The sequence below is a fragment of the Macaca thibetana genome, chromosome 3 (assembly GCF_024542745.1).
Source record: "Macaca thibetana thibetana isolate TM-01 chromosome 3, ASM2454274v1, whole genome shotgun sequence".
NCBI lineage: Eukaryota > Metazoa > Chordata > Mammalia > Primates > Cercopithecidae > Macaca > Macaca thibetana.
In genome coordinates this window covers 110,478,237-110,504,685 of record NC_065580.1, presented here as the reverse complement: position 1 = coordinate 110,504,685, position 26,449 = coordinate 110,478,237, and the positions used below count along the sequence as shown (strand labels likewise).

Genomic DNA, 26,449 nt, shown 5'->3' with positions numbered 1-26,449 from the left:
AATGGAAAGAAACTAACTGCCCAGCAAGAAGAGGTTAAATAAACTATGGTACATCCACAGGTATAGACACAATAAAAGCAAGTGCATTGACAATAAGATAATCTCTATGAAATATGATTTAAAATAAAATACAATGCAGAACATTCAGTTTAGGTAACCCTAAAAGTAAGAATCAAAACTATAGGCCGGGCGTGGTGTCTCATGCCTGTAATCCCATCACTTTGGGAGGCTTAGATGGGCAGATCACCTGAGGTCAGGAGACCAGCCTGACCAACATGGAGAAACCCTGTCTCTGCTAAAAATACAAAATTAGCCAGGCATGGTGGCGCATGCCTGTAATCCCAGCTACTTGGGAGGCTGAGGCAGGAGAATCGCTTGAACCCAGGAGGCAGAGGTTACGGTGAGCCGAGATCATGCTACTGCATTCCAGCCTGGGCAAGAAGAGTGACACTCAGTCTCAAAAAAAAGTAAAAAAAAAAAAACCACAAGAATCAAAATTATAAATCTTCTAGAAGAAAATCTTAAAAACTAAGGGTACGCAAAGATTTCATAAAGAGGACATAAAAGACACTAACCATAAAGAAAATAAATTGACTAATTTGACTTAAATAAAACTTAAAAACACTTATCAAAAGATAGCATTATGATAATAAAATGGCAAGTCACGGACTGGGAGAAAATATCAGCAATGTATACATCTCACAAATATTTGTATCTAGAATATACAAAGAAATCCTTTAAATCACTGAGGAGAAGACTAACACTCCAATAAAAACAATGGAAAGGCCGGAACCTATAGTTCACATAGATACCTAAACGACCACTAAGCATAAAAAAACACATCTTAACTCATCAGGGAATTGCAAATTCAAATCACAATGAGATTCTACTACATACTCACCAAAATGGCTAAAATTTAAAAGACTGGCCAGGCACAGTGACTCCTACCTGTAACCCCAGGACTTTGGGAGGTCCAGGCAGGTGGATCACTTGAGGTTCGGAGTTCAAGACCAGCCTGGCCAACATGGTGAAACATGATTCCTAATAAAATACAAAAAAATTAGCTGGTCATCACGGTGGTTGGGTGCCTGTGATCCCAGCTACTCAGGAAGCTAAGGCAGGAGAATTGCTTGAACCCAAGAGGCAGAGGTTGCAGTGAGCTCAGATCATGCCACTGCACTCCAGCCTGGGCAACAGAGCAAGACTCTCTCAAAAAAAAAAAAAAGTTTGCATTATCAAGAGTTGGTGCAGATAATTAAAACTCTCAAACATTGCTACTAGAGTATAAACTGGTACCATTCTAAAAAACCAGCAGCTTACTAAAGCTAAATATACATCTACCCTGTGACCCATTAGTTTTTCACTTGTAGGTATATACCAAAAGAAATCAATATGCATGTCAAACAAAAGGCATTCAAAAGAAAGTTCAGTTTTATTCACAAAAGGCAAAAACTAAAAACAACTCAAGTGTTGATCTATAGCAATGTGAATACTCTGTGGTATATTCATAAAATGTAATACAATACACACAGTAAAAACACACCACTGATACACACAAAATTGAATGAACATTACAAGCCTTCAATTAGTACAAGCACGGTGGCTCACACCTGTAATCCCAGCAATTTGGGAGGCTGAGGTGGACGGATTGCTAGAGACCAGGAGTTCAAGACAAGCCTGGCCAACATGGCAAAACCCCGTCTCTACCAAAAATACAAAAAAAATAGACAGGCATGGTGATGAGTGCCTGTAATCATCCCCGCTACTCGGGAAGCTCAGGCATGAGAATCACTTGAACATTGGAGGCAGAGGTTGCAGTGAGCTGAGATCGCACCACTGCACTCCAGTCTGGGCAACAGAGCAAGACTCCATCTCAAAAAAAAAAAAAAAAAAAAAAAAAAAAAAGTCTTCAATTAAGCAAAAGAAATCAGGCATAAATCAGAACATACTAGGCCAGGTGAGGTGGCTCACTTCTGTAATCCCAGCACTTTGGGAGGCCAAGGCAGGCAGATCACTTGAGCCCAGGAGTTCAAGATCACCCCAGTCAACATGGTGAAACCTGGTCTCTACCAAAAATACAAAAATCAGCCAGGTGTCATGGCAAGCACCTGTAATCCCAGCTACTCAGGAGGTTGAGGCACAAGAATCACTTGAACCCTGGAGCTGGAGGTTGCAGTGAGCCAAGGTTGCGCTACTACACTCCAGCCTGGATGACAAAGCAAGACTCCATCTCAAAGAGAAAAAAAAAGAACCTACTTAGAGAAGTTAAGCTAGCATAGAGTATTAGCAGTCAAAAATAGTGGTTATCTCTGGAGGAGGTAGTATTGTTTGGGAATAAAAAAAGAAACTTTCCGGAGTGATGGAAATATACTATATCTTAAACTGAGTAGCATCTATCCAGGTGTATATCTTTTTTAAAAAAAAAATCATCGAACCAAGTCTGGGCATCATGGAGAGACCCCACCTCTACAAAAACTACAAAAATTAGTTGAGCATGATGGCATGTGCTTGTAGTTCCAGCTATTCAGGAGGCTGACATGGGAGGATCGATTGAGCCCTGACTGCAGTGAGCCGTGATCGCACCACTGCACTTCAGCCTGGGCGACAGAGCAAGACTTGTAATGTTTGTAATGCAAAGAAATGATAAATGCTTAAGGTGATGGATACCCCATTTATCCTGATATGAATATTATATACTGTATGCCTCTATCAAAAGATCTTACATACCCCATAAATATATATCTACTATGCCAGACGCTGGGAGGCCCAGGCGGGCGGATCATGAGGTCAGGAGATCGAGACCATCCTGGCTAATACAATGAAACCCCATCTCTACCAAAAATACAAAAAATTAGCCGGGCCTGAGGGCGGACGCCTGTAGTTCCAGCTATGCGGGAGACTGAGACAGGAGAATGGTGTGAACCCGAGAGGCGGGGCTTGCAGTGAGCCGAGATCGCGCCACTGCACTTCAGCCTAGGCGACAGAGCGAGACTCCGTTTCGAAAAAAAAATATGTATATATATGTGTGTGTGTGTGTGTGTGTGTGTGTGTGTTACTATGTACCTACAAAAATTTAAAATTAAAAAAAAAAGTTCATGGCCAGGCACGGTGGCTCACACCTATAATCCTAGCACTTTGGGAGGCCAAGGCAGGCAGATCACTTGAGGTCAGGAGTTTGAAACCAGCCTGGCCAACATGGTGAAACCCCATCTCTACTAAAAATACCAAAAAAAAATTAGCCGGGCGTGGTGGCAGGTGCCTGTAATGCCAGCTACTTGGGAGGCTGAGGCAGGAGAATTGCTTGAATCTGGGAGGTGAAGGTTGTAGTGAGACAAGATCATACGATTGCACTCCAGCCTAGGCAACAAGAGTGAGACTCTGTCTCAATAACAACAACAAAAAAGTTTAAAGAGGAAGACTATTTTGCTTGGTTTTGAATAGAGTATCTCTGGAAAGGTACAAAAAAGAACTGGTAATGTGGATTTCTTCGGAGGAAGAGAATAAGGTGGGATGGGCATAGAGGAAAGGAGATTTGTATTGTGGACTGTTAGACACTCAAGGAAAAAGACCCAGTTTATGTCCCAATGTAATCATACAGAGGACGTTCCTGCTCTCTCTCTCTCAAAAGTGTCCTGGTTTATATGATGAATTATACGGCCCACCTACTTATATATCTTGTGGATTTAGTATTATGTGAATGTATTACCTCTTCAAAAAATAAATAAAATATAAAGTAAGCATAATACGATGCCTTTTGACAGCAATGTAAGAGCAATTTCTCTTTGTGTAATTTTGTTTTTTCTTAGTTTTTAAAGGAGGAGATAAATATCTAAGGAGCAATGCTTGTAAACTTGATTTAATCCATCCTGCACACTTGGGCCAAACTAATCTTACGAAGCACAGCTTTCATCATATCACTCCCCTTCTGAAACATTTTCTGAACTTCACTTTGAGCAAACAACCTCCCAACTTCTTTACTTGACCTTGAAGACTTGCCAAAGTAAGGCCTAAAACAACCTTCCCCTTATGTTCTGAAACCTTAACTCTCAGCACCTCTGTGACTGGCTGATTGTTTTCCCTAAGTCTGCCTGATTCCTTCCTGCTTCTTTGTATTTGTTTCCCACTGTGTGATCTCCCCTGGGAATGTCTAGTAATGTCTTAATCCATCCACATTCTATCTACCTTTCCAGACACCATGCCACTCAAGTCCTACTGCTTCCTTGAAGTCCTACCCTGAACCACATTTATACTTTACATATTTTAATTTTGTTTTGTTTTGTTTTGTTTTGAGACAGAGTCTCACTCAGTCGCCCAGGCTGGAGTGTAGTGGCGCGATCTGGGCTCACAGCAACCTCCGCCTCCCAGGTTCAAGTGATTCTCTTGCCTCAGCCTCCCAAATAGCTGGGATTACAGGAACCTGCCACCGCACCTGGCTAATTTTTGTATTTTTGGTAGAGACAGGGCTTCACCATGTTGGCTAGGATGGTCTCGAAATCCTAACCTAAAGCGATCCACCTGCCTCAGCCTCCCAAAGATTCTACTGGAATTACAGGCATGAGCCACTGCACTCGGCCTATACATTACATCATCAAGTTGCAATAAAAATTTCTCTCCAACAGATTCAGTGTAAGCCATAAATAGATTCTGAAGATGTTATTAATTAAGTTTTTTAAAATTGTGAAGAGCATTTATTGTACTGGAAACTAGGACACAGAGTTGAATAAGAGGCTATCCCTACCATGGAAGTTCTCAAAGAAACATCTAATAACTGCCATCATATCACCTTGCCCTCATATATCTGCCACTCTCAGCTGCTTGCAAAGAACTGCCTTCATTGTCAGCATCACATATATAGACATATACACACACAAACACACACAGACAAACACACATTCCCAAGTCCCAAGCCTCTAGGATCATCCAAATCATGAGTGTTCCAATGTTGTTAATCCTCAAGAAAAAATTAAGGATACTTTATCTTCCAATCTGATGTATTATCTGCAACAAAACATACCACTTAATTTTATTCAGTTTTCTGTTATTTTTATTTTCTAATTTTTCCATACATATACATCTAATCTAGGGAAGGAAATCATTCCTTATAGAGTAACCTATTATGGTACCTAATACAACACTACACGTATGGTCAATATGTCTTTGTTCATTTGAGTGCTCAGTATAATTCTTCTTGATGTTTAAGTGTGCCAAGATTTATGGATGAATTATTAGTCAGAACACATATCGCATATGTCTGAGTCATTTACTTTCCAGAATCTCTCACACTTATTGATTTCATTCCCAATCTCTCAATTCTTTATGCATTTAAAAAAGATGACAGAGAGATAAATAGATGATAGATAGATAGATAGATAGATAGATAGATAGATAGATAGATAGATAGATAGATAGACAGATAGATAGATAGATAGAGATATGCATGGTTGCATGTGCCTTTGGTCCCAGCTACTCAGGAGGCTGAGTGGGGAGGATCACCTGAGTCCAGGGATGTTGAGGCTGCTGTAAGCCATGATTACACTACTGCACTCCAGCCTGGGCAACAGAGTGAGATCTTGTCTAAAAAAAATATAGATAGATACGTAGGTAGGAAGATAGATAGATAGATAGATAGATAGATAGATAGATAGATAGATAATCACATAGCACAGTACCAGATATTCATTTACTTGTTTACTCAACATAATTGTTTACTAAGGGTCTGTTCTATGCATAAAGTAGTGACCAAATCAAGGACCACGGTCTTTCCTATGAGGCTTACATCTTACTGAGGCCCATTTTAGGCAGTTAGTGAACAGACAGCAGTGAATTAGAGCCAGAACCCCAAACTCTTTATTTGAGTGCTTTCCCACTCTTTCAAATGGTCTATTTACCACATCGTAACATATATCAAGCAGCATGCAGAAGCAAGATGCAAATACAACAGACATCAGGATCATTCTGCAGGTATCATGGGGAGTGGAAAAAATACAGGCTACAGAAATAAAGCAAACCTGGGTTCAAAGTTTGGCTTTAGCCCTTTACCTATCAAGTTATGTAAGCCTCTAAGCTTCAGTTATAAAATTTACCAATATGAGGCCGGGCACAGTGGCTCACGCCTGTAATCCCAGCACTTTGGTAGGCCGAAGTGGCGAATCGCTTGAGGTCAGAAGTTAGAGACCACTCAACATGGCAAAACCCCGACTCTACTAAAAATACAAAAAAAGAATTAGCTAGGCGTGGTGGCACCTGCCTATAATCCCAGCTACTGGGGAGGCTAAGGCAGGAGAATAACTTGAACCTGGGAGGCGGAGGCTGCAGTGAGCCGAGATCATGCCACCGCACTCCAGCCTGGGCGACAAAAGTGAGACTCAATCTCAAAAAAAAAAAAGAAAAGAAAGAAAAGAAAAGAAAAAAAAGAGTTTATCTATACATACCTGGAAGTATCAATGTGAGAATCAAAAGACATATGTAAAACGTCTATCATCTGTCTGGCATAGTGTAAGAATTCAAAATAGATTCTCTCTTTGTCCATAATCAAATATAATCTAATCTGACAACACCACAGCATATGTAGAAGGCTGGATTTTAGATTTAGTAAAGGTCAACAGTAACTAGTTTACCCAAAATCACATGATAAAGACTGCTTTTTTTTTTTTTTTTGATACAGAGTCTTACTCTGTCACCAGGCTGGAGTGCAGTGGCGTGATCTCAGCTCACCGCAACCTCCACATCCTAGGTTCAAGTGATTTTCCTGCCTCAGCCTCCCGAGTAGCTGGGACTGCAGATGATGCATGCCACCACGCCCAGCTAATTTTTGTATTTTTAGTAGAGACGGGGTTTCAGCATGTTGGCCAGGATGGTCTCAATCTCTTGACCTCGTGATCTGCCTGCCTCGGCCTCCCAAAGTGCTGGGATTACAGGCGTAAGCCACTGCGCCCAGCCATAAAGACTTCTTTCATAAAATTTTCCCTACAGTATACTTTTTTTTTTTGAGACAGAGTCTCTCTTTGACACCCAGGCTGGAGTGCAGTGGTGCAATCTTGGGCCACTGTAACCTCCGCCTCCCGGGTTCAACCAATTCTCTTGCCTCAGCCTCCCGGGTGGCTGGGATTACATGCATGTGTCATGATGCCCAGCTAATTTTTGTATTTTTAGTACAGACAGGGTTTCACCATGTTGGCCAAGCTGGTCTTGAATTCCTGACCTCAAGTGATCCACCCGCCTCAGCCTCCCAAAGTGCCGGGATTACAGGCATGAGCCACCATGCCCAGTCCATATACTATACATTTAGATATGCCCCCTTTTGGATAAAAATGACATTATTATAACATTAGAGGAAAAAAACATACATTTTGAGTTTTTTCATTATAATACTATAGTCTATATCTTTGGAATATCACTCGATTTCCAGATAGAAATATATGAGACTATCACTAAAAATATATTTGTATATAATAGTGTATTTTCTCATTAAACTATTAAGTAATGTAATAAATCCACATGCAATAAGTTCAGCCACTGTTCCTTACCTCCCCAACCACATTTGGCCCGACTTCTTTATTAGTTCACAATAATCCAGTGACACTGCCCTTCTTTGGGCTCTTCAAAACTACCAGACTCTCCAGCATCAAGACATGCAATACCATGCACTACTCTCTAATGCTAATCGGCTAATGTTTAACAGGATCCTACCCTAAATATATGGCCCTCAGAGATGCCTTCCCTGACCGAAAGCCCTGATAAACTTGGGCTCCACCGTGTAGGGTGATGTGGAGAAGCTTCCTGATGTCAGAGAAGCCTGGGTTCCAATCACTCATCTGACAACATGGAGTTACGCTACAGCACAGATACATGGCTATGCAGTTAGAGAAAAGTTCATACACAATGGATATAATTGCCAATAGTGTGTGTGCATCGGCTGGTTAAAAATATTAGCCAAGGCTTTCAGAAGTGCTTTCCTGTACAATCTCTGCTGAGAGGCTTAGGGAATTGTTAATATATTGCTGATAACATAAGAGAAAATAACTCTCTTAAGGGGGACTCCCAGCATGGCCTGATTCTTCTGATTCTTTTCTTTTTTTTTTTTTTTTTTTTTTGTGGAGACAGAGTTTCACTCTTGTCACCCAGGCTGGAGTGCAATGGCGCGATCTCAGCTTACTGCAACCTCCACCTCCCGGATTCAAGCGATTCTCCTGCCTCAGTCTCCTGAGTAGCTGGGATTACAGGAATGCAACACCACATCCGGCTAATTTTGTATTTTTAGTACAGAAGGGGTTTCTGCATGTTGGTCAGGCTGGTCTCGAACTACCAACCTGGGGTGATCCGCCCGCCTCAGCCTCCCAAAGCGCTGGGATTACAGGCATGAGCCACTGTGCCCGGCTGGCCTGATTCTGATTTCAATCAGCTTTTATCTTTAGCTGTCAAACTACACTTTATAGAGATCTTTAGAAGCATAATAATGGCCCAAGGCACACTGTTATTTATATATGTTCACAGTACCCTGTACTCTTCTTCGGAGTTCTTTTTATTTGCATGTAATAAATATTTTCTGCTGTTTGTTTTCCCCACTTAACAGCTATAGGAAGATAAGGACTGTGATTGTCCTGTAGCCTGCTTAATCTCCAGCGCCTACCACCATTCCCACAGTACGGTAGGAAACAAATGCAGTAACTACTTACTAGGTTAATGTGTAATTTAATTAAGGAATGAAAGATGTGTCCATGTGAAAGAAATACAGTATGAGAGTTAAGTTTACTTAATGTAATACATGGAAAGTATATAAAGCAATGTTTGGCACATACCAAGCACTTAATAAATGTTATTTGCTCACCTAGAACAAAAATCATCTGAGTAGGGTAACACAAGAGATAAAAGCTGTTACTGACTGAGAAATTAAGGTTAAGCATATACTGTGTAGTTATCCCTGTTAGACTACAGTGCAATGTACTAAAGGAACTACAGTAATACCCCATCTCAAGTTTTTCATTTAATTCATTTTACCATTTGAATATACAAATGTTTAAATCCCAGATCTTTTCACATATTCCTAATTGAGTTCAACACCCTTAAATAAAGGCATTCACAATAAAGAATGTCTTGGCCATATGAGAGTCTATGGAATTCAGCAATGAGAGAAATGTCCATGCTCTATTCTCTCAATGGATGGAAAGAAAACTGGTGCTCTTGAATATTTTAAGGAAAGGCCAGCAGGGTACAGTGGCTCACACCTGTAATCCCATCACTTTGGGAGGCCAAGATGGCTTGAGTCCAGGAGTTCAAGACCAGCCTGGGCAACATAACGGGACACCATCTCTGCAAAAAATTTAAAAATTAGTCAGGTTTGGTGCCACACACCTGTAGTCCAAGCTATGTGGGAGGCTGAGGTTGGAGAATCTATTGAGCCCAGGAGGCTGCAGTGTGCCATGGAGGCTGCACTCCAGCCTGGAGTGAGACCCTGTCTCAAAGAAAACAAAACAGGCTGGGTGTGGAGGTTCATGCCTATAATCCCAGCACTGGGACTGGATCACAAGGTAAGGAGTTCGAGACCAGCCTGGTCAAGATGGTGAAACCCCGTCTCTACTAAAAATACAAAAATTAATTGGTCACGGTAGCTGGCACCTGTAATCCCAGCTACTTGGGAGGCTGAGGCAGGAGAATCCTTTGAACTTAGGAGGTGGAGGCTGCAGTGAGCTGAGATCGTGCCATTGCACACTCTAGCCTGGGCGACAGAGCAAGACTGTCTTTAAAGAGAGAAAAAAAAAAAAAGCAAAGGCCACACATTTTTTTCCTAAGACTTGTGAAAATGAAACTAAAATGAAAGTTGTGACAATAACTTTATATTTCAAGAAATTAAAACCCCAACAGTTGCTTTGAAATTAATAAAAAGTAAATCTCATCATGAGGAAATAGAGGCAAAGAGAAATGATTAATTAATAAGTAAAACTAAATAAAAAGAAGACTGCAAAAAACTTGAGGTCACTCTGCCTCAGTTAATTCCAACACTACAGCAAGCAAAATTTCCTGAAGAATTAACTAGAAGAAGTGATTTGGGGAATGAACACCCACTGAAACAAGTTTTTTAAGGCCATCAATCTAATTTGTTTTGAAATGGGGTGTGTTTTAGCACTTTTTTTTCACTTTGTTTAACGTCATTCATATTGTTTTCCCCAAGAGTCTTTTTTTAATCTAACCAACCACATTTTGGCCATCTAAATACTTGTTAGGAACTTCCCAACCAAATATCAATGGAGAAGAATTATTATAAATAATTATTTCACTGTCAGAATCTCATGCACATGACAAATCAGATACATTTAAACCTGAGGGAGGCTTTAAGCAACAAATTTTCAAATACATAACTACCTATAATGTTCCAGAAGGAAAAAGAGACCCTCTGCTATGTATACATGGCAGATGAAGGCACTCTAGTGAAATGGACATCTGTGGTCTAGTCTAGTCAACTGTTTTATTTCAAAGAAGAAATATTCCTAAATCACATAAAGGTGCCTATATTAAGCTTGAATAACATAATAAATGTGGAAAGTGTGTTCACCATCTGACCTATGGCTTCTTGCTAAAAACACTGCTCTTTTCCATGTGGCCAAATTGATGTTTAGCCTGAATACATTTGCAATGAACGCTTCCCATTTTACTTTCATAAGCATTCGCTTTCCCTGGTTTCTTTCTAAAATTATTACTTTCAATGGCAAAAACAGCAACTACCTTTTCCCCAACCTAATGACTCGTTTAATCCTATGGGTTAGTGCAGAGTAAAATCCTTTTGGAATATGTAAGGGATGAAATTATGAATATTCTAAGGAATGATACCTACCTCAGGCCCTGTGATGTGCATCAGACCAGAAACAGCTGAGGCAACAGCATCATAACCAGCTCGCTGAGAAATTGGACCTGTCTGACCATACCCTAAACAACAAAAATAAACATATTCAGCACCACACAGGGTGTGCTAAAACCACTGTACAATATAGTGTGTTAAAAACATTTGTATCCAGAAATCCTGCAGCATTTCGAGACTATTAGATCTATACTATTCCTTGAAGAAGGCAGTAAGAATTCATTATAGTGCTCGCCCTGGCTATTCTATTTTTTGTTTTTTGTTTTTTTGTTTTGTTTTGTTTTGTTTTGTTTTGAGACAGGGTCTCACTCCCTTCAAGCAGGGTGGAGTGTAGTGGTTCGATCTCGGCTCACTGCAACCTCCACCTCCCAGGTTCAAGTGATTCTCTTTCTTCAGCCTCCCAAGTAGCTAGGATAACAGGTGTGCGCCACCACATCCAGCTAATTTTTGTATTTTTAGTAAAGACAAGGTTTCACCATGTTGGCAAGGCTAGTCTCAAACTCCTGACGTGAAGTGATACACCTGCCTCAGCCTCCCAAAATGCTAGGATTACAGGCGTGAGCCACCGTGCCTGGCTATTCTTAAAAAAAAATCAGAGGCTGGATGCGGTGGCTCAAGCCTGTAATCCTAGCACTTTGGGAGGCTGAAGTGGGCGGATCACTTGAGGTCAGGAGTTCAAGACCAGCCTGGTCAACATGGTGAAACCTCGTCTCTATTAAAAATACAAAAATTAGCCGGGTGTGGTGGTATGCGCCTGTAATCCCAGCTACTGGGGAGGCTGAGGCACAAGAATCGCCTGAACCAGGAGGTGGAGGTTGCATTGAGCTGAGACTGCACCACTGCACTCCAGCCTGGGCAACAGAGGGAGACTCCCTTTAAAAAAAAAAAAAAGAAAGAAAGAAAAAAAAAGGAAATAATTCAAAACCAGACTCACATTCTCACATGCAATAATCAATTAGAGTTCAGTACTGCCTCTCCCCTCTACATAGGGCATAAACCTCTGATTTGTCACAGGGTCCACCACTCTACTCCCATACACCTCAGCCAGGTTTCAGTTACTTCCCTGACTCCAACAGGTATTTGCTACCCTTGTTTTGTACACAGTAATATACAAAGTTAAGCAAAACAGTATCTCCCTGAGTTCTATTTATGTATTTTCTCAAGCAAGCAAAGAAAACCTAAATAATTTTAAAATTTGGACATAAATAAAACAATTACATCAACTTTTACATCAATTTTTAAGATTACAAAGAGAAGGTAGAAAAGGTGTCACATTTTTTCTTTTTTTTTTTTTTTTTTTTTTTTTTTGCCACCAGCAAGAATTAACAGAACACAGGAAAGATTTTCTCCTACTCCCCTCAGTCCTGGTGCTCATTGCTACATCATGACAGTTTTATCAGGCCAGGCATGGTGGCTCACGCCTGTAATCCCAGGACCCAGGGAGGCTGAGGCAGAAGGATCACCTAAGGTCAAGAGTTCGAGACCAGCCTGGCCAACACAATGAAACCCAGTCTCTACTAAAAACACAGAAATTAGCTGTATGTGGTGGTGAGTGCCTGTAATCCCAGCTACTGGGGAGGCTGAGGCAAGAGAATTGCTTAAACCCGGGAGGCAGAGGTTGCAGTTAGCCGAGATTGTACCACCACACTATACCCTGGGCAACAGAGCAAAACTCTGTCTCAAAAAATAATAATAAAAATAAAAATAAATACAGGCTGTATCAGAAGCTACATAAATCTGTCTCCAAATCCTACCTATCAAGCAGAGTGGCCCAATAAAGAGCTTTCCATACACATCAGTTACTTGCTGATATTCCCTGCATATGCTGCTTTAGGAAGGCCATGACAGGGTTGCCTGCAAGCCTTGTTTCTCCAGCCACCTGAAAGACTCTCCCTCAACCTTGTGTAAAAGAGCACCCTTGTTATATATGTTGCCACAGCGCTTATCACAATAAACACAATACCATTATTTGTTAGATTTATTTTGTCTCCTCCCTACTAAAGTGTATACTCCAGAATGTTTTTCTGTTTCATTCACTGCGTATCCCCAGCCTCTAGAACAGTGTTCAATAACATTTATTGAAGGAATGAATGAGTGCAAAAATGTTTTATATAAAAATAATTTTTTGGCCGGATGTGGTGGCTCACGCCTATAGTCCCAGCACTTTGAGAGATCACGGCAGGCAGATCACTTGAGGTCAGGAGTTTGAGAACAGCCTGGCCAACATGGTGAAACCCCATCTCTACTAAAATTACAAAAATTACCCAAGCGTGGTGGTGCACGCCCGTAGTCCCAGCTACTTGGGAGGCTAAGACAGGAGAATCGCTTGAACCCAGGAGGTGGAGGTGGCAGTTAGCCAAGTTTGTGCCACTGCACTCCAGCCTGGGCAACAGAGTGAGAGTCTGTCTCAAAGAATAAAAATAATAATAACAACATTAATAATTTTTTTCAAAAACAAATAATCTATAAAAAGTAAAGAAAACTACAAAAGTGATAATCACCAATTAATCTACCCAGATGTATTCACCACCAGAAATGATCTTTCTCACAAATAAGCGTATGTAAAACAAACTCCACAGACAAAATTATCACTTAATATTAAGGAATTAAAATAATTCAAGGTTATACTTATAATTATTGATGATTTAAAAACAGTGTTAAAACATGTCTCTGCTTATGCTTTATCCTGGAAATTATCAAATAAAAATAGATAGAATATATAATAAACTCATCAGTCAACTTCAATAATTATTCATGGTCAATCTTATTTCCACTATGCCTATTTTTCAATCAGAACTATGACATGAAGAAAAAAACAAAACCATTCTCCTTTTCTTTTTTTTTTTGGACACTGGGTCTTACTCTGTCACCCAGACCATAGTATAGTGGCACCGTCGGGGCACACTGCAACCTCGACTGACTGTGTTCCAGCAATTCTCCCACCTCGGCCTCCCGAGTAGCTGGAACTACAGGCACACACCACTACGCCCAGCTGATTTTTGCATTTTGGGTAGGGATGGGATTTCAGTTGCCCAGGCTGGTTTTGAACTCCTGAGCTCAAGCAATCCACCTGCCTCAGTCTCCCAAAGCGCTGGGATTACAGGCATGAACTACGACGCCTTGCCACACAAAACCATACTGAAAAAAACCCAAACATCTTGATTCAGGTAAATTACAGTTTTGTCTCCCAGTATCAATAACAAAACTTATAAATTCCTAACTATTACTTTCTCAGGCTTTAGAAAAACAAAAACGGGATATGAAGCAAATAAAGAGAAATAAACTATAAGTCAACATTCTCTGTGCAGAAATAAATTAACGCCAAGTTTTACAGAACGAGTTCCAGGGTAGGCCATGTGCTGCTGTAAAGGGCACCCTGGCCCGGGATTCCAGCCTTCAAAGCAATGGTGTTCAAACCACAGGTAGTCCTCAGCATAAAACAAGTCTCCAGAAACAGAGAGAAGCTACCACCATCAGCAGGAAGGCCTGTGCACGTGAACCACCTGTTATCTCAGCAGGAAGTCAACAAAAGGAATTAAGTTTCAGTTAACTCTAGGTTCGGAAAATCAGGTGCTTCTGGCCAGGAGCCCAAATCCTTCAAATGGGACAAACCCAGGTCCCTCACCATCAGTGCAACTCTAAACGGACTCTTCTAAATAAAGGCCTGCAGGAAAAATTCTCTTTTTGTTCAGCTTAGAACAAGGGAGAGACACAAATACCCCAATTACTTTAAATTACAACTTGTAAGTATTTCTATTAAAGAGAAAAGGAATAGTTGCTCTCATTGGAAGCAGTAAGGTATAGGGGAAAAGGGGAGTTTTTGGATTAAAAAAAAATCTGGATTCAAATTATAGCGCTGCCAACTATTAAATCTTTGACAATTCATTCAATCTTCCTAAGCCTCAATGTCTTCATCTGTAAAACGGCAATATTCACATTTATCTCACAGATTTCTTATGAGGATTTAATTCAATTAGATAACACAAGCAAAATGAATTTTACATTGAGAGCTAAATATACACAGTTACTAAAGATGCATTAATCAATATATTAATATATTAGCTTACCTTTTCTACAAAATGTTGGGAATAACAAAAAGAAAACTACCCTGAGGTATGTCAAATGATGACAAGAGACATCTAAGCATTGACATTATGTTATTTAATAAACCATGAAAATTAAGATATTTTGTACTTGGAACCTTGCACTTGTTCATAATAGCAAAGAAGCTGACAATAATAATAAACATGGCTGGGTGCAGTGGCTCACGCCTGTAATCCCAGCAGTTTGGGAGGCCGAGGCGGGTAGATCACTAGGTCAGGAGTTCGAGATAAGCCTGGCCAACATGGTATAACCCTGTCTCTACTAAAGATACAAAAAATTAGCCAGGCGTGGTGGCTCATGCCTGTAATCCCAGCTACTTGGGACACTGAGGCAGGAGAATCACTTGAAACTGGGAGGCAGAGGTTGCAGTGAGCTGAGACTGTGCCATTGCACTCCAGCCTAGGCAACAGGGCGAGACTCCATCTCAATAATAATAATAATAACAATAAACATATATATTCCATAATAGGAGTCAAAAATTATTCCACTTTTTCACCTTATACTTATAACTATTTAAATACTGACTACCAGTATATCAACAAATATTTATGAGAATAAATAAACAAAATTTTAAAGCAGAGAATGGACATCAGAATGGTATTTTACTAAGATTACTCTGTTGGTGTTGTGCAGAATGAAATTATTCATTAATAATTTAATGAAGAGGTAGAAAAAAATGTTAAGCCTGGGATCCAGATAGTTCTTTTAAATTTTATTTTTAGCTTTACAATTCCAAAAACAACTATAATTAAAATATAAATTAAAGAGCAAAAATGTAGGCATGTCAATTCTATTTTATATTCAAGTAAAGAGCTAAGAAAAATCAGGGAAGTTATGGAAAATCAGAGAGGAACACCCAACACACATTTTCTTTCTCTTTCTCCCTCCCTCTCTTCCACTTAGTAATTCACATTCATTTTAAGGAGCAACCTCGCCATCTTGTGGCATTTATGGACACTGAAAGCAAAATGTGAATTTCTACACTAGGTAAAAATGTACAGGGAGGATGCTCAGGGGAAAAGATTTACTATCTCTTAATATTTTCCCTGAGTGCCATATGATCTGGCCTGCCTACCCCATTTTTCCTCTTAATTATGTCTAACTTTATATTTTCCCTCTCTCCTTAACTTCTGCCTTAGAAAGCAGGAGCTACCATTGGTGCTCTTGTTTTCTGTAATTCCTGTGACACCTCCCATCAGTGCTCAACACACTGTCTGTCAACCGTTACCCTTTTGGAAGTCACAGGTACCTTTGACAAACTGGTAAGAAGCTATGAACTCACCTCAGAAGAAAGTAATTGAACACATGCTCATACTCTTAGAACCCCATTCATTAACCCCTGTTGCCCTGGGTTAAGAGTCAGGCTAAGGACCTTCAGTAGGTCATCACTGCTCCAGGCCCGGAGCACTTCAATTATCAAAACAATTCTCCCACCAGGGATCTGTTCAAGGACAGCTTTGAGACTTCCAAGCAACCAAGAGACTCAGGATGAGGCTTTCACTTTCTAATAAAAGGAAAAGAGAGAACAAAATAAAGTATCTCTCATCTATACTATTTCATTAGCCACCTGTTTCTGCTCTCCCTACCTCATTCTGGACTCTTGTGATCACAGTGATTGACTAATTGATTGATTGTGACAGGGTCTTGATCTATTACCCAGGCTGGAGTGCAGTGGTGTGATCTTAGCTCACTGAAGCCTCAATCTCCTGGGCTGAAGCAATCCACCCACCTCAGCCTCCCAAGTAACTGTGAGCACAGGCATGCACCACCACATCCGGCTAATTTTTAAAATTGTTTGTAGAGATGTGGTGTTGCTTTGTTGCCCAGGCTAGTCTTGAACTCCTGGGCTCAAGCAATCTTCCCATCTCAGCTTCCCAAAGTACGAGGATTACAGGCATGAGCCACCATGCTCAACCATACAGTGACCTTTTGAAAAGGTAAATCAGTGCACTACCTAAAGCTTTTTAAGGGCTTTCCAAGTCACTTAAAATAAACTTCCACTCTTTATCCTGGCTTAGAGGGCCCCATGTGGCTTGGTTACCTACTCTTTGGCCTCAGCTTATCTGTTTTCCCAATGCCTTATCTTGGGTCCTGATGTTCTTTTTTGTGTTCTCCACAGTTTATTCCCATGGTGGGGCCTTTGCACTACCTAGGATGTACTTCTCTCCAGTCTTCACATGGCTTGCTACTACATCCTCCTCAGAGAAGCTTTCTCTGCCACACAATCTAACATAGACTCCTAGGAATTCTCTAGCATTTTATGATATTTTCATTCTCTCTAAAGTACTTATCACCAGTGGATACAAAAGCATGTTGAATAAATGAGTGACTGTGAATATATAAGTCTGGGAATAAAAACAACACTTGTTACAACTGGCTATAGGACAGAGATAAACCTCTACTTCCTCCAGTGATGTCTGAAATAACCTACTGAGGGTAGAGGACTCCCGGCAACCGAGTTCTGAAGTTCAACTGTTGAGATTCCCCAGCAGTCCATATTTGGTCCCCTCTCTTCTCATTCTCATCTCTCTAATAAATCTCATCCCTTCTGTGGCTCTAAACAAGATACTGGCAATCCCCATATCTACAATAACAATGACAACATTTATCAAGTTATTGTATATTAGACACTCTGTTAGACTTCTGTCAATTAGATTGTTTAATTCACAAAACAACTCTATGAATTATCCCCTTTTTACAACTGAGACATGGAAAGGTTAACTAATCTACTCAAGGTCACGCAAATAGGAAGTAACAGAGCTTGGATTTGAACCCAAATCTGGGTCCTTAAATAAAAAGATGTTTATATATATTTATGCATGTATGGACGTCTCCACCAGAAAGTCCAAGGTAATGCAAGCTGACAACCCCTAAGCAGAAGTTATCCCACTTAAGTCACACTCATATGCCACCAACCCAGACTGCTCCTTCTACATTCACTAATTCAAACTGAAGGAAACCTAAGGGCCATCCTGGACTCTATTCTTTTACTTACTGCCTATATCCAATGGATCACTAATTCCTAATTTTTTGACCTGCCAAATAATTCCCAAATCCACCCAGCCTCTCATGTCCTGCGATAGCCTGCTTACTGCTTCCCCGTCTCAGTTTATTCTTTATGTTATGTGACTACAAAAGCCTTTCGAATTTGTAATTTTTTTTTTTTTTTTTTTTTTTTTTGAGACGGAGTCTCGCTCTGTCACCCAGGCTGGAGTGCAGTGGCCGGATCTCAGCTCACTGCAAGCTCCGCCTCCCGGGTTCACGCCATTCTCCTGCCTCAGCCTCCCGAGTAGCTGGGATTACAGGCGTCCGCCACCTCGCCTGGCTAGTTTTTTGTATTTTTTAGTAGAGGCGGGGTTTCACCATGTTAACCAGGATGGTCTCGATCTCCTGACCTCGTGATCCGCCCGTCTCGGCCTCCCAAAGTGCTGGGATTACAGGCTTGAGCCACCGTGCCCGGCCTCGAATTTGTAATTCTAATCAAGACATTTCCTTATTGAAATTCTTAGGAAATCACCTGTAGGATAAAAATAACGGTTCCTTAGCAAGACATACTGCATTGTTTGTGACCTAGCCCCCACTCACTCCCTATATCTTATCTCTGGCCACCCCTTGACATGCATACTTAGAATAGCCATTCTTCAGATATGCAAACTCTTTAACTCCTCTGAGCCTCTATACATGACATTTCACTTGTGATCCTCATCTCCATTATTTGTCAGTTCAAGGACAGCTCAAACCTAGCACTCTTTAAGATATAGACCTGGTCGCCGGGCGCGGTGGCTCAAGCCTGTAATCCCAGCACTTTGGGAGGCCGAGACGGGCGGATCACAAGGTCAGGAGATCGAGACCATCCTGGCGAACACGGTGAAACCCCGTCTCTACTAAAAAATACAAAAAACTAGCCGGGCGAGGTGGCGGGTGCCTGTAGTCCCAGCTACTCGGGAGGCTGAGGCAGGAGAATGGAGTAAACCCGGGAGGCGGAGCTTGCAGTGAGCTGAGATCTGGCCACTGCACTCCAGCCTGGACCACAAAGCGAGACTCCGTCTCAAAAAAAAAAAAAAAAAAAAAATAGATATAGACCTGGTCAATGATAGGTTACTAGGGACAAGAAAGAAGCAGGTTTCAAAGAGGACTAAGACCTATCCTGGTAATGAGTTCAAAAACAGGTATATATTTAAAAGTAATACCATTATTATTAGCTAGAAGGTTAAGATTAATATTCTAGCAACTACAGAAACTCCAACAACAGACTGTTTACCTGAAAGGAAAACAAAATGCAATAAAATGTTTCATAGTAAGCAATGTAATTCCTCAAAATGTATATATATATATCTGGATTCTGTTTCTCTACTCATTTTCTAGTGTAGGATGTTTCTGAATTAAAATGATGAGGTATAAACTCCTGATGCTTTTTTTTTTTTTCTTTTTGAGACAGAATCTTGCTCTGTCACGTCACTAGGCTGGAGTGCAGTGGCATCATCTCAGCTCACTGCAGCCTCCACCTCCCAGGTTCAAGTGATTTTCCTGCCTCAGCCTCCCAAGTAGCTGGGACTACAGGCACGCACCACCAAACCCAGTTAATTTTTGTATTTTTAGTAGAGACGAGGTTTCACTATGTTGGCCAGGATGGTCTTGATATCTCCTGACCTCATGATCCACCCGCCTCGGCCTCCCAAAGTGCTGGGATTACAGGCGTGAGCCACCGCACCCGGACTTTTTTTTTTTTTTTTTTTTTGAGATGGAGTCTCACTCTACTGCCCAGGCTGCAGTGCAGTGAGGCAATCTTGGCTCACTGCAACCTCCACTTCCCAGGTTGAAGCCATCCTCCTGCCTTAGCCTCCCAAGTAGCTGGGACTACAGGTGCATGCCACCATGCCTGGTTAATTTTTGTATTTTTAGTACAGACAGGGTTTCACCATGTTGGCCAGACTGGTCTTGGATTCCTGACCTCAGGTGGTCCACCCGCCTTGGCCTCTCAAACTGCTGGGATTACAGGCGTGAGCCAACACACCCAGTGCATATTTTTTTTTTTAATATTTATTTTCTTATCCATCCACTAAAAAGGCCTAGAATCAAAGACTAACCCAGTATCACTGAGATTCCTACTATCAGACAGTGGTATGTAAATACAACTTCCTACTAAGAGGAACTAACAGTCCTTGAAGAAATGGCTGATTCCAGGATGGGGCAGGAAATGTACAAAATGTTCCTGGAATATCTTGTTGTAACAGAAATCAAGGAAGCTATCAAAAATTATTGGTCATGTCATAAAGATGCAGAAGCCAACCCGGAAAGGCCTTTACTGGCCTGAGAATGTGAGCATCAAGAAGGATAATAATTGCAAAAACTTGAAGCACATCAAATATGCTCAATACCGTGGGTTCATAATGATATTACCAAAAAAAAAATAGCCACTACTGGTAAAGCCTAGGGGAAAATTCATTATTGTGACAATTGGTAAATAAAGGGAATATGTATCCCTCCTGCCTATACCTCAGGGCAATCAAAAAGCTGATGAGAGAAAGACTCCCCTTACTGAAGTTTCCCAACTAATATATGAGGAAGGAATGATAGAACTAGAATAGCACATTTTGTAATTCCTAATAAATTCACAGATCTAGGAAATCATCATCAATGCCTGCCAACATCACAGAGTAAGTAATGTCCAGCCATTTATATGCCTCTTAGTAGAACTGCACACCACCTTCTGTGAAGTATTTTTGGCCAAAAAAAAAAAAAAAAAAAAAAAAAAAAAAAAAAAAAAAAAAACCCACAAATCTGAGCAAGTTATAATCAATTTATAAAGAACAAAAAAAAAATTAACATCATAGGAATGTAGCAAAATCAAAAAATACAACAGGACAAATTAACTGGTTTTTTAAACAAATAAATTTCAAGAAAAAAGACTGAGAAGGAACTATAAATGTAAAGTCTTAAGAAATACATAACTCAACTGCCATAATTACCTTATTTGGATCCCAATTCAAATTACCAACTAAAAAAGAGAGAGAGAGAATTGGGAAAAATCTGAAAGACAACTGTATATTTAATGACATTAAGGAATAATGACAAGAAAGAAAGAAAGGAAAGGAAGGAAGGAAGGAAGGAAGGAAGGAAGGAAGGAAGGAAGGAAGGAAGGAAGGAAGGGAGGGAGGGAGGGAGGGAGGGAGGGAGGGAGGGAGGGAAAAGAGAAGAAAGAAGAGAAAAGAAGAGAAGAGAAGAGAAGAGAAAAGAAAAGAAAAGAAGAGAAGAGAAGAGAAAAGAAAAGAAAAGAAAAGAAAAGAAAAGAAAAGAAAAGAAAAGAAAAGGCCAGGTACGGTGGCTCACAACTGTAATCCCAGCACCTTGGGAGGTGGAGGCCGGATGGATCACTTGAGGTCAGGACTTCCAAAACAGCCTGACCAACATGGCGAAACCCCATCTCTACTAAAGATACAAAATCAGCCAGGCATGGTAGCACATGCCTGTAATCCCAGCTATTTGGGAGGCTGAGGCAGGACAATTGCTTGAACCCGGGAGGCAGAGATTGCAGTGAGCCGAGATCGTGCCATTGCACTCCAGCCTGGGCAACAAGAGTGAAACTCCATCTCAAAAAATAAATAAAGGAATTATGATTATTTTTACTTATGTGTGATAATGGCACTGGCCTCCAAAAGTGCTGGGATTACAGACGTCAGCCACAGCACCTGGCCTGGATGTTTATGTGTTAAAAGAAGAGTCCTTTCCTACTAGATACATCCTGAAATATTTAAAAATGAAATGATGAAGTCTGAGGTTTGCTTTAAAATAATCAAGGATTATTCAACTATTATATATCAATTTAAAATTTTTTTGATAAAATAATGTTGGCATTGGGAAGCCAAGGCAAGAGGATCTCTCGAGCCCAGGACCCCATCTCTACAAAAAATTTTAAAATTAGCCAGATATGGTAGCACATACATGTAGTCCTAGCTACTGGGGAGGCTGAGGTAAGGGGATCCCTTGAACCCAGGAGGTCAAGGAGGCTGCAGTGAGTTGTGATCCCATCACCAAAGTAAGACTGGCCATGAATTATCATTACTGGGCTGGGATCTTAAGATCTTAAGATCTATTATACTGGCCAAGCTTAGTGACTCACATCTATAATCCCAGCACTTTGGGAGGCTGGCGGGGGGTGCGGGGGGGGTGGATCACTTGAGGTCAGGAGTTCCAGACCAGCCTGGCCAACATCGTGAAATCCCACCCCTACTAAAAATACAAAAAAATTAGCTAGGCGTGGTGGTGGGTGCCTGTAGTCCCAGCTACTTGGGAGGCTGAGACAGGAGAATCACTTGAACCCAGAAGGCGGAGGTTGCAGTGAGCCGATATAGCACCATTGCACTCCAGCCTGGGAGATCAAGTGAGACTCTGTCACCAAAAAAAAAAAAGACCTATTATACTATTCTCTCTACTTTAGGTAACTTTAAATTTTTCCACAATAAGATGTTTTAAGAATTATTTATTTTTTATTTAATTATTAATAATTAACTTTTTTATTTAATAAATTTTTTGTTTGTTTGAGACAAGAGTTTTGCTTTTGTTGCCCAGGCTGGAGTGCAATGGCAGGACCTCAGCTCACTGCAAGCATAAGCCACTGCTCCTGGCCAATAAATTTTTAAGTGATATGCAAATTTCATTTTGTATGTCTAAAAGTAGACCAAGGAATTTTAGAGCTAAATGGGTATGGGGCAAAAATTCTTATTTTACAGATGAAAAAAACTTGAAGACCAGGTAGGTTAAGTGACTTGGCCAAAGTCATGAAGCCAAGCAATAACAAAACTAGAACTAATGCTCATTTCAGTTTTCCACACTGGATACCCTACACCTGAAAAAAAAAGAGTTAGTTTTCTATTCAGAAGATTCTCCTTAGCCACTTTTTACTTTTATGGAGTTAATTCAGAACCAAAACCTAGAGTCAGTTCTCTAGTGTTTTTGGTCTTTGTGTGTTTTTGTTTTGCAGACAGTTCCCTTGTGAGAACTAAATGAGACATGGTCAGCAAATGGTCCAAAGTTTTACAGTCTTACAGGATTTCACTTCATTTTTTCTATTGACCTGGTGAAAAACCTTCCCATCACTTTGAAAGAAGTTTTGCCACAACCATACTGTCAATTTAGTAGTTTATCCTTCTGTCATGTGTATGATAATGTAGATTCACACAGTTGTACCTCATTTTGCTTTATTTCCTTTTCTCTTTTGCCCTCAGGGTACAGATACAGCATCTCCAACCTACAGATAGTCACTTTTCTACATGCAAGATTCCAAAACCAACCTCAGCAGGATACCAATAAGATTTGTGTAAATTTCAATACAGCAAGAGACCTCCCAATATACCTGCTAGCCAATCTAAATTAACATATAACCCAAAGACTCCATAAAGTCAACTAATAGCAGTAATTTAGGGTTATAATAATAATAGTCAACATGTACAGAGCACTTCTGTATTCTATAGACTGTGTTGGTGCTTCATATGTCATCTCATTTAAGTCTCACAAGAACTATACAAAGTAAATTTTATTGCCCTAGTTTAATTATTATTGAGAAAATATGAGGTTCTGAAAGACTGAGTGCCTTACCCAAAGATACAAAGCTACTCTCTCTGATTCTATAATTATTGAACTGTAAACACTCATTACTATGAGTAATATTTTACAAAATATTTCCATGAGTATCAACAATTCATCGACCTTAGCCAGGCACAGTGGCTCACACCTGTAATCCCAGCACTTTGGGAGGCTGAGGCAGGCAGATTAATTGAGGTCAGGAGTTCAAGACCAGCCTGGCCAACACAGTGAAACCCTATGTCTACTAAAAATACAAAAACTAGCTGGGCATGGTGGCACGTGCCTGTAATCCCAGCTACTTGGAGGGTGAGGCAGGAGAATTGCTTATACCCGGCAGGCAGAGGTTGCAGTGAGCCAAGATCAAGCCACTTACTACAGCCTGGGCGACAGAATGGGACTCCCCATCCCATCTCAAAGACCAAAAAAAAAAAAAAAAAAAAAATTCATACATTATTCAAAGACCAAAAATCTGATTAATATAAACCCGGGAGGCAGAGCTTTACGAGATCGCGCCACTCACTCCATCACCTTTGAAATTGGACCCCTCAATCTCTACCACAGAAAGGTAGCAAAACTGGATAATTACACAGCACCTAAAACTTCTGAAATGTAATAACAAGCAGCATATGTCCCTAGTCACCAAAGGTAAATAAATTGGTAAGTTAAGCAGTATCCTGTGATGCAGCAAAAGCATACTGAACAAAAAAAGAAAAAAGTTTACACTGATATTTGTCTTTATTACAGAATTCCCACTTTGTTTTACTATATCCAACTTGAGAATGCTAATATATAAAGGTATGTTTTGTCTGGCAATTGTTTCACACGCATATGTTTCATTTTCCTCAACTAGATAGCACCTTCTACCCCAACAGGCAGGCAGCCTCTGTGATACCAAAAGGTCTTGTTCCCCCATGGTACCCCACTGTAGACACAGCGGGGCTTCTCCCACAGGAATGTAGTGTGGATGCACCTATAGACAGCCTTCCTAGAACAATTGAGAATGATTGCAACCCACAGGAGGAGCATTCCCCAAATTCAGGCCAACACAAAAGGCAGAGTCACAATTCCTCCCTACTTGAAACATCAACATCCATACAGATGAAAAGTGGTCTGGTCTGATCTGAATAGCGGGAACACTGGGACACAGGAAACAGTAGTAAAGCAGGAATTTAATAAACACTTTTCACCTAACTGGTGCATATTTTCACCTTTCACAGTATTCCATGCATGCCTGTGATGTTTTTCACGTAAACTATCAAAATAAATGTTTTCAGAAGATTGACAGGAGCTAAGTATCAAGATACTATCTTGCCTAAAATATACAGTTTTTAAAGGAAAAAAAAAGTCTTCAAAACTATTATTCAAATGGAGTCTACAATTTCAAAGGCTCTGATGACCATGTCAATGTATCTTGCTAAAAGTGACCTTAACTAAATTCACAATCACATACACACACTTATACACATGCACGTGCACACACACAAACGCACAGATCATCCTAAATCCTAGAACACTTATTCAGATAAGGAGGGGAAAAAAACTATTATAAACCACACAGACTAAATGAAAATAAATTGCAAAATTTGTCTTCAAATTAAGAATTTAAATATATTTTCATGGAATCTAAAGAAACTACATCAGCAATTAGATCTATGTCCCAAAGATCAAACATTTTTTACAAAATGAATGCAGCTCACATTCTGGCAGATGGATCATAGAATCATTAAAGAATGAAGAGAATTACCATTGTTAGGTATTTTTCATTGTCAGGAGCAAAATCAAATTTCAAATGACAGGAATATAAAACATAATCTTTTAGTAGAAAAGAAAATAAAGACTCAGCCAGACTCTCACATAAAACCAATTCCCTATAGCTGGATTCCCACACTCCAAATAGCAGCACTACGTCAGCCTGTGAAAGGACATTTTAGGCAAAGAACACAGAAATGTTCAGTACAGATCTCTTTACAAACCAAGACTAAACAACATCTCAAATCAAATCCAGATAAATGGATAACCCAAATGAGTAATAAATTAACAAGAATCACCTTCAGCCTTGTTCCATCGCCAAGAGGAAAACACAATTAAGTACAGTCTACATCTTTATTTAATAGAGATAAATGAAAGAACAGAATAAAAGTAACTAAAGTAAGTAAGATAGTAAATAAAATCCAGTAACCTTTGAACTGCCCAAAGTGAGAGCAATTAAAGTCTTTTCAAAAGTGCAGACTTCAGGGCAAGCAATGCTTCCTAAATAGGCAAACATACACAGTGACTGCAAATCCCAGGCAGAAAAGAATGTGAAATCAGGAGAAAGAGCATGTAATGGCATGTATAACATGTGATGGCCCTGGTGAAAATGATCATTTATAGAATAACTAATGGGTAGTTTAAAAAGTTTGCAGTTATAAGCACATCTAGTTCTCAGATCTTGGTTTTTAAATACCCTTTGTCACTCAATGGAACCAGGGCTTCTTGGATAAACGGTTGATTCCACAACTGGGGCAAGAAATAAAAATAGGCTGGGTGCGGTGGCTTATACCTGTAATCCCAGCACTTTGGGAGGCCAAGGCGGGTGGATCACCTGAGGTCACGAATTCGAGACCCATTTGACCAATATGGTGAAACCCCGTCTCTATTAAAAATACAAAAATTAGCCAGGTGTAGTGGTGGATACCTGTAGCCCCTGCTACTTGGGAGGCTAAGCCAGGAGAATCGCTTGAACCTGGGAGGTGGTGGTTGCAGTGAGCCGAGATCATGCCACTGCACTCTAGCCTGCACAACAGAGAAAGACTACCTCAAAAGGAAAGAAAGAGGAGGAAGGAATGAAGGAAGGAAGGAAGGAAGGAAGGAGGGAGGGAGGGAGGGAGGGAGGGAGGGAAGGAAGGAAGGAAGGAAGGAAGGAAGGAA

The 26,449-nt window shown here is 40.4% G+C and overlaps 2 protein-coding genes across 11 annotated transcripts in view; one reads left to right on the top strand and one right to left on the bottom strand.

Annotated features, from left to right (window-relative positions):
- MPLKIP (M-phase specific PLK1 interacting protein) overlaps positions 1 to 26,449 on the top strand; it is an 811,813-nt gene that overhangs the window by 686,787 nt on the left and 98,577 nt on the right. The gene's annotated exons all lie outside the window — the stretch shown is intronic.
- The window catches only part of SUGCT (succinyl-CoA:glutarate-CoA transferase), a 772,786-nt gene that overhangs the window by 649,773 nt on the left and 96,564 nt on the right, over positions 1 to 26,449 (bottom strand). For all 7 annotated transcript variants that reach the window (XR_007724059.1, XR_007724060.1, XM_050783317.1 and 4 more), the window contains exon 7: positions 10,829 to 10,920. Coding sequence is in view for 5 of the 7 variants with exons in the window: in XM_050783317.1 (XP_050639274.1) it covers positions 10,829 to 10,920 (92 nt within the window). In the remaining 2 variants the exon portion in view is untranslated. The remainder of the gene's footprint in view (positions 1 to 10,828; positions 10,921 to 26,449) is intronic.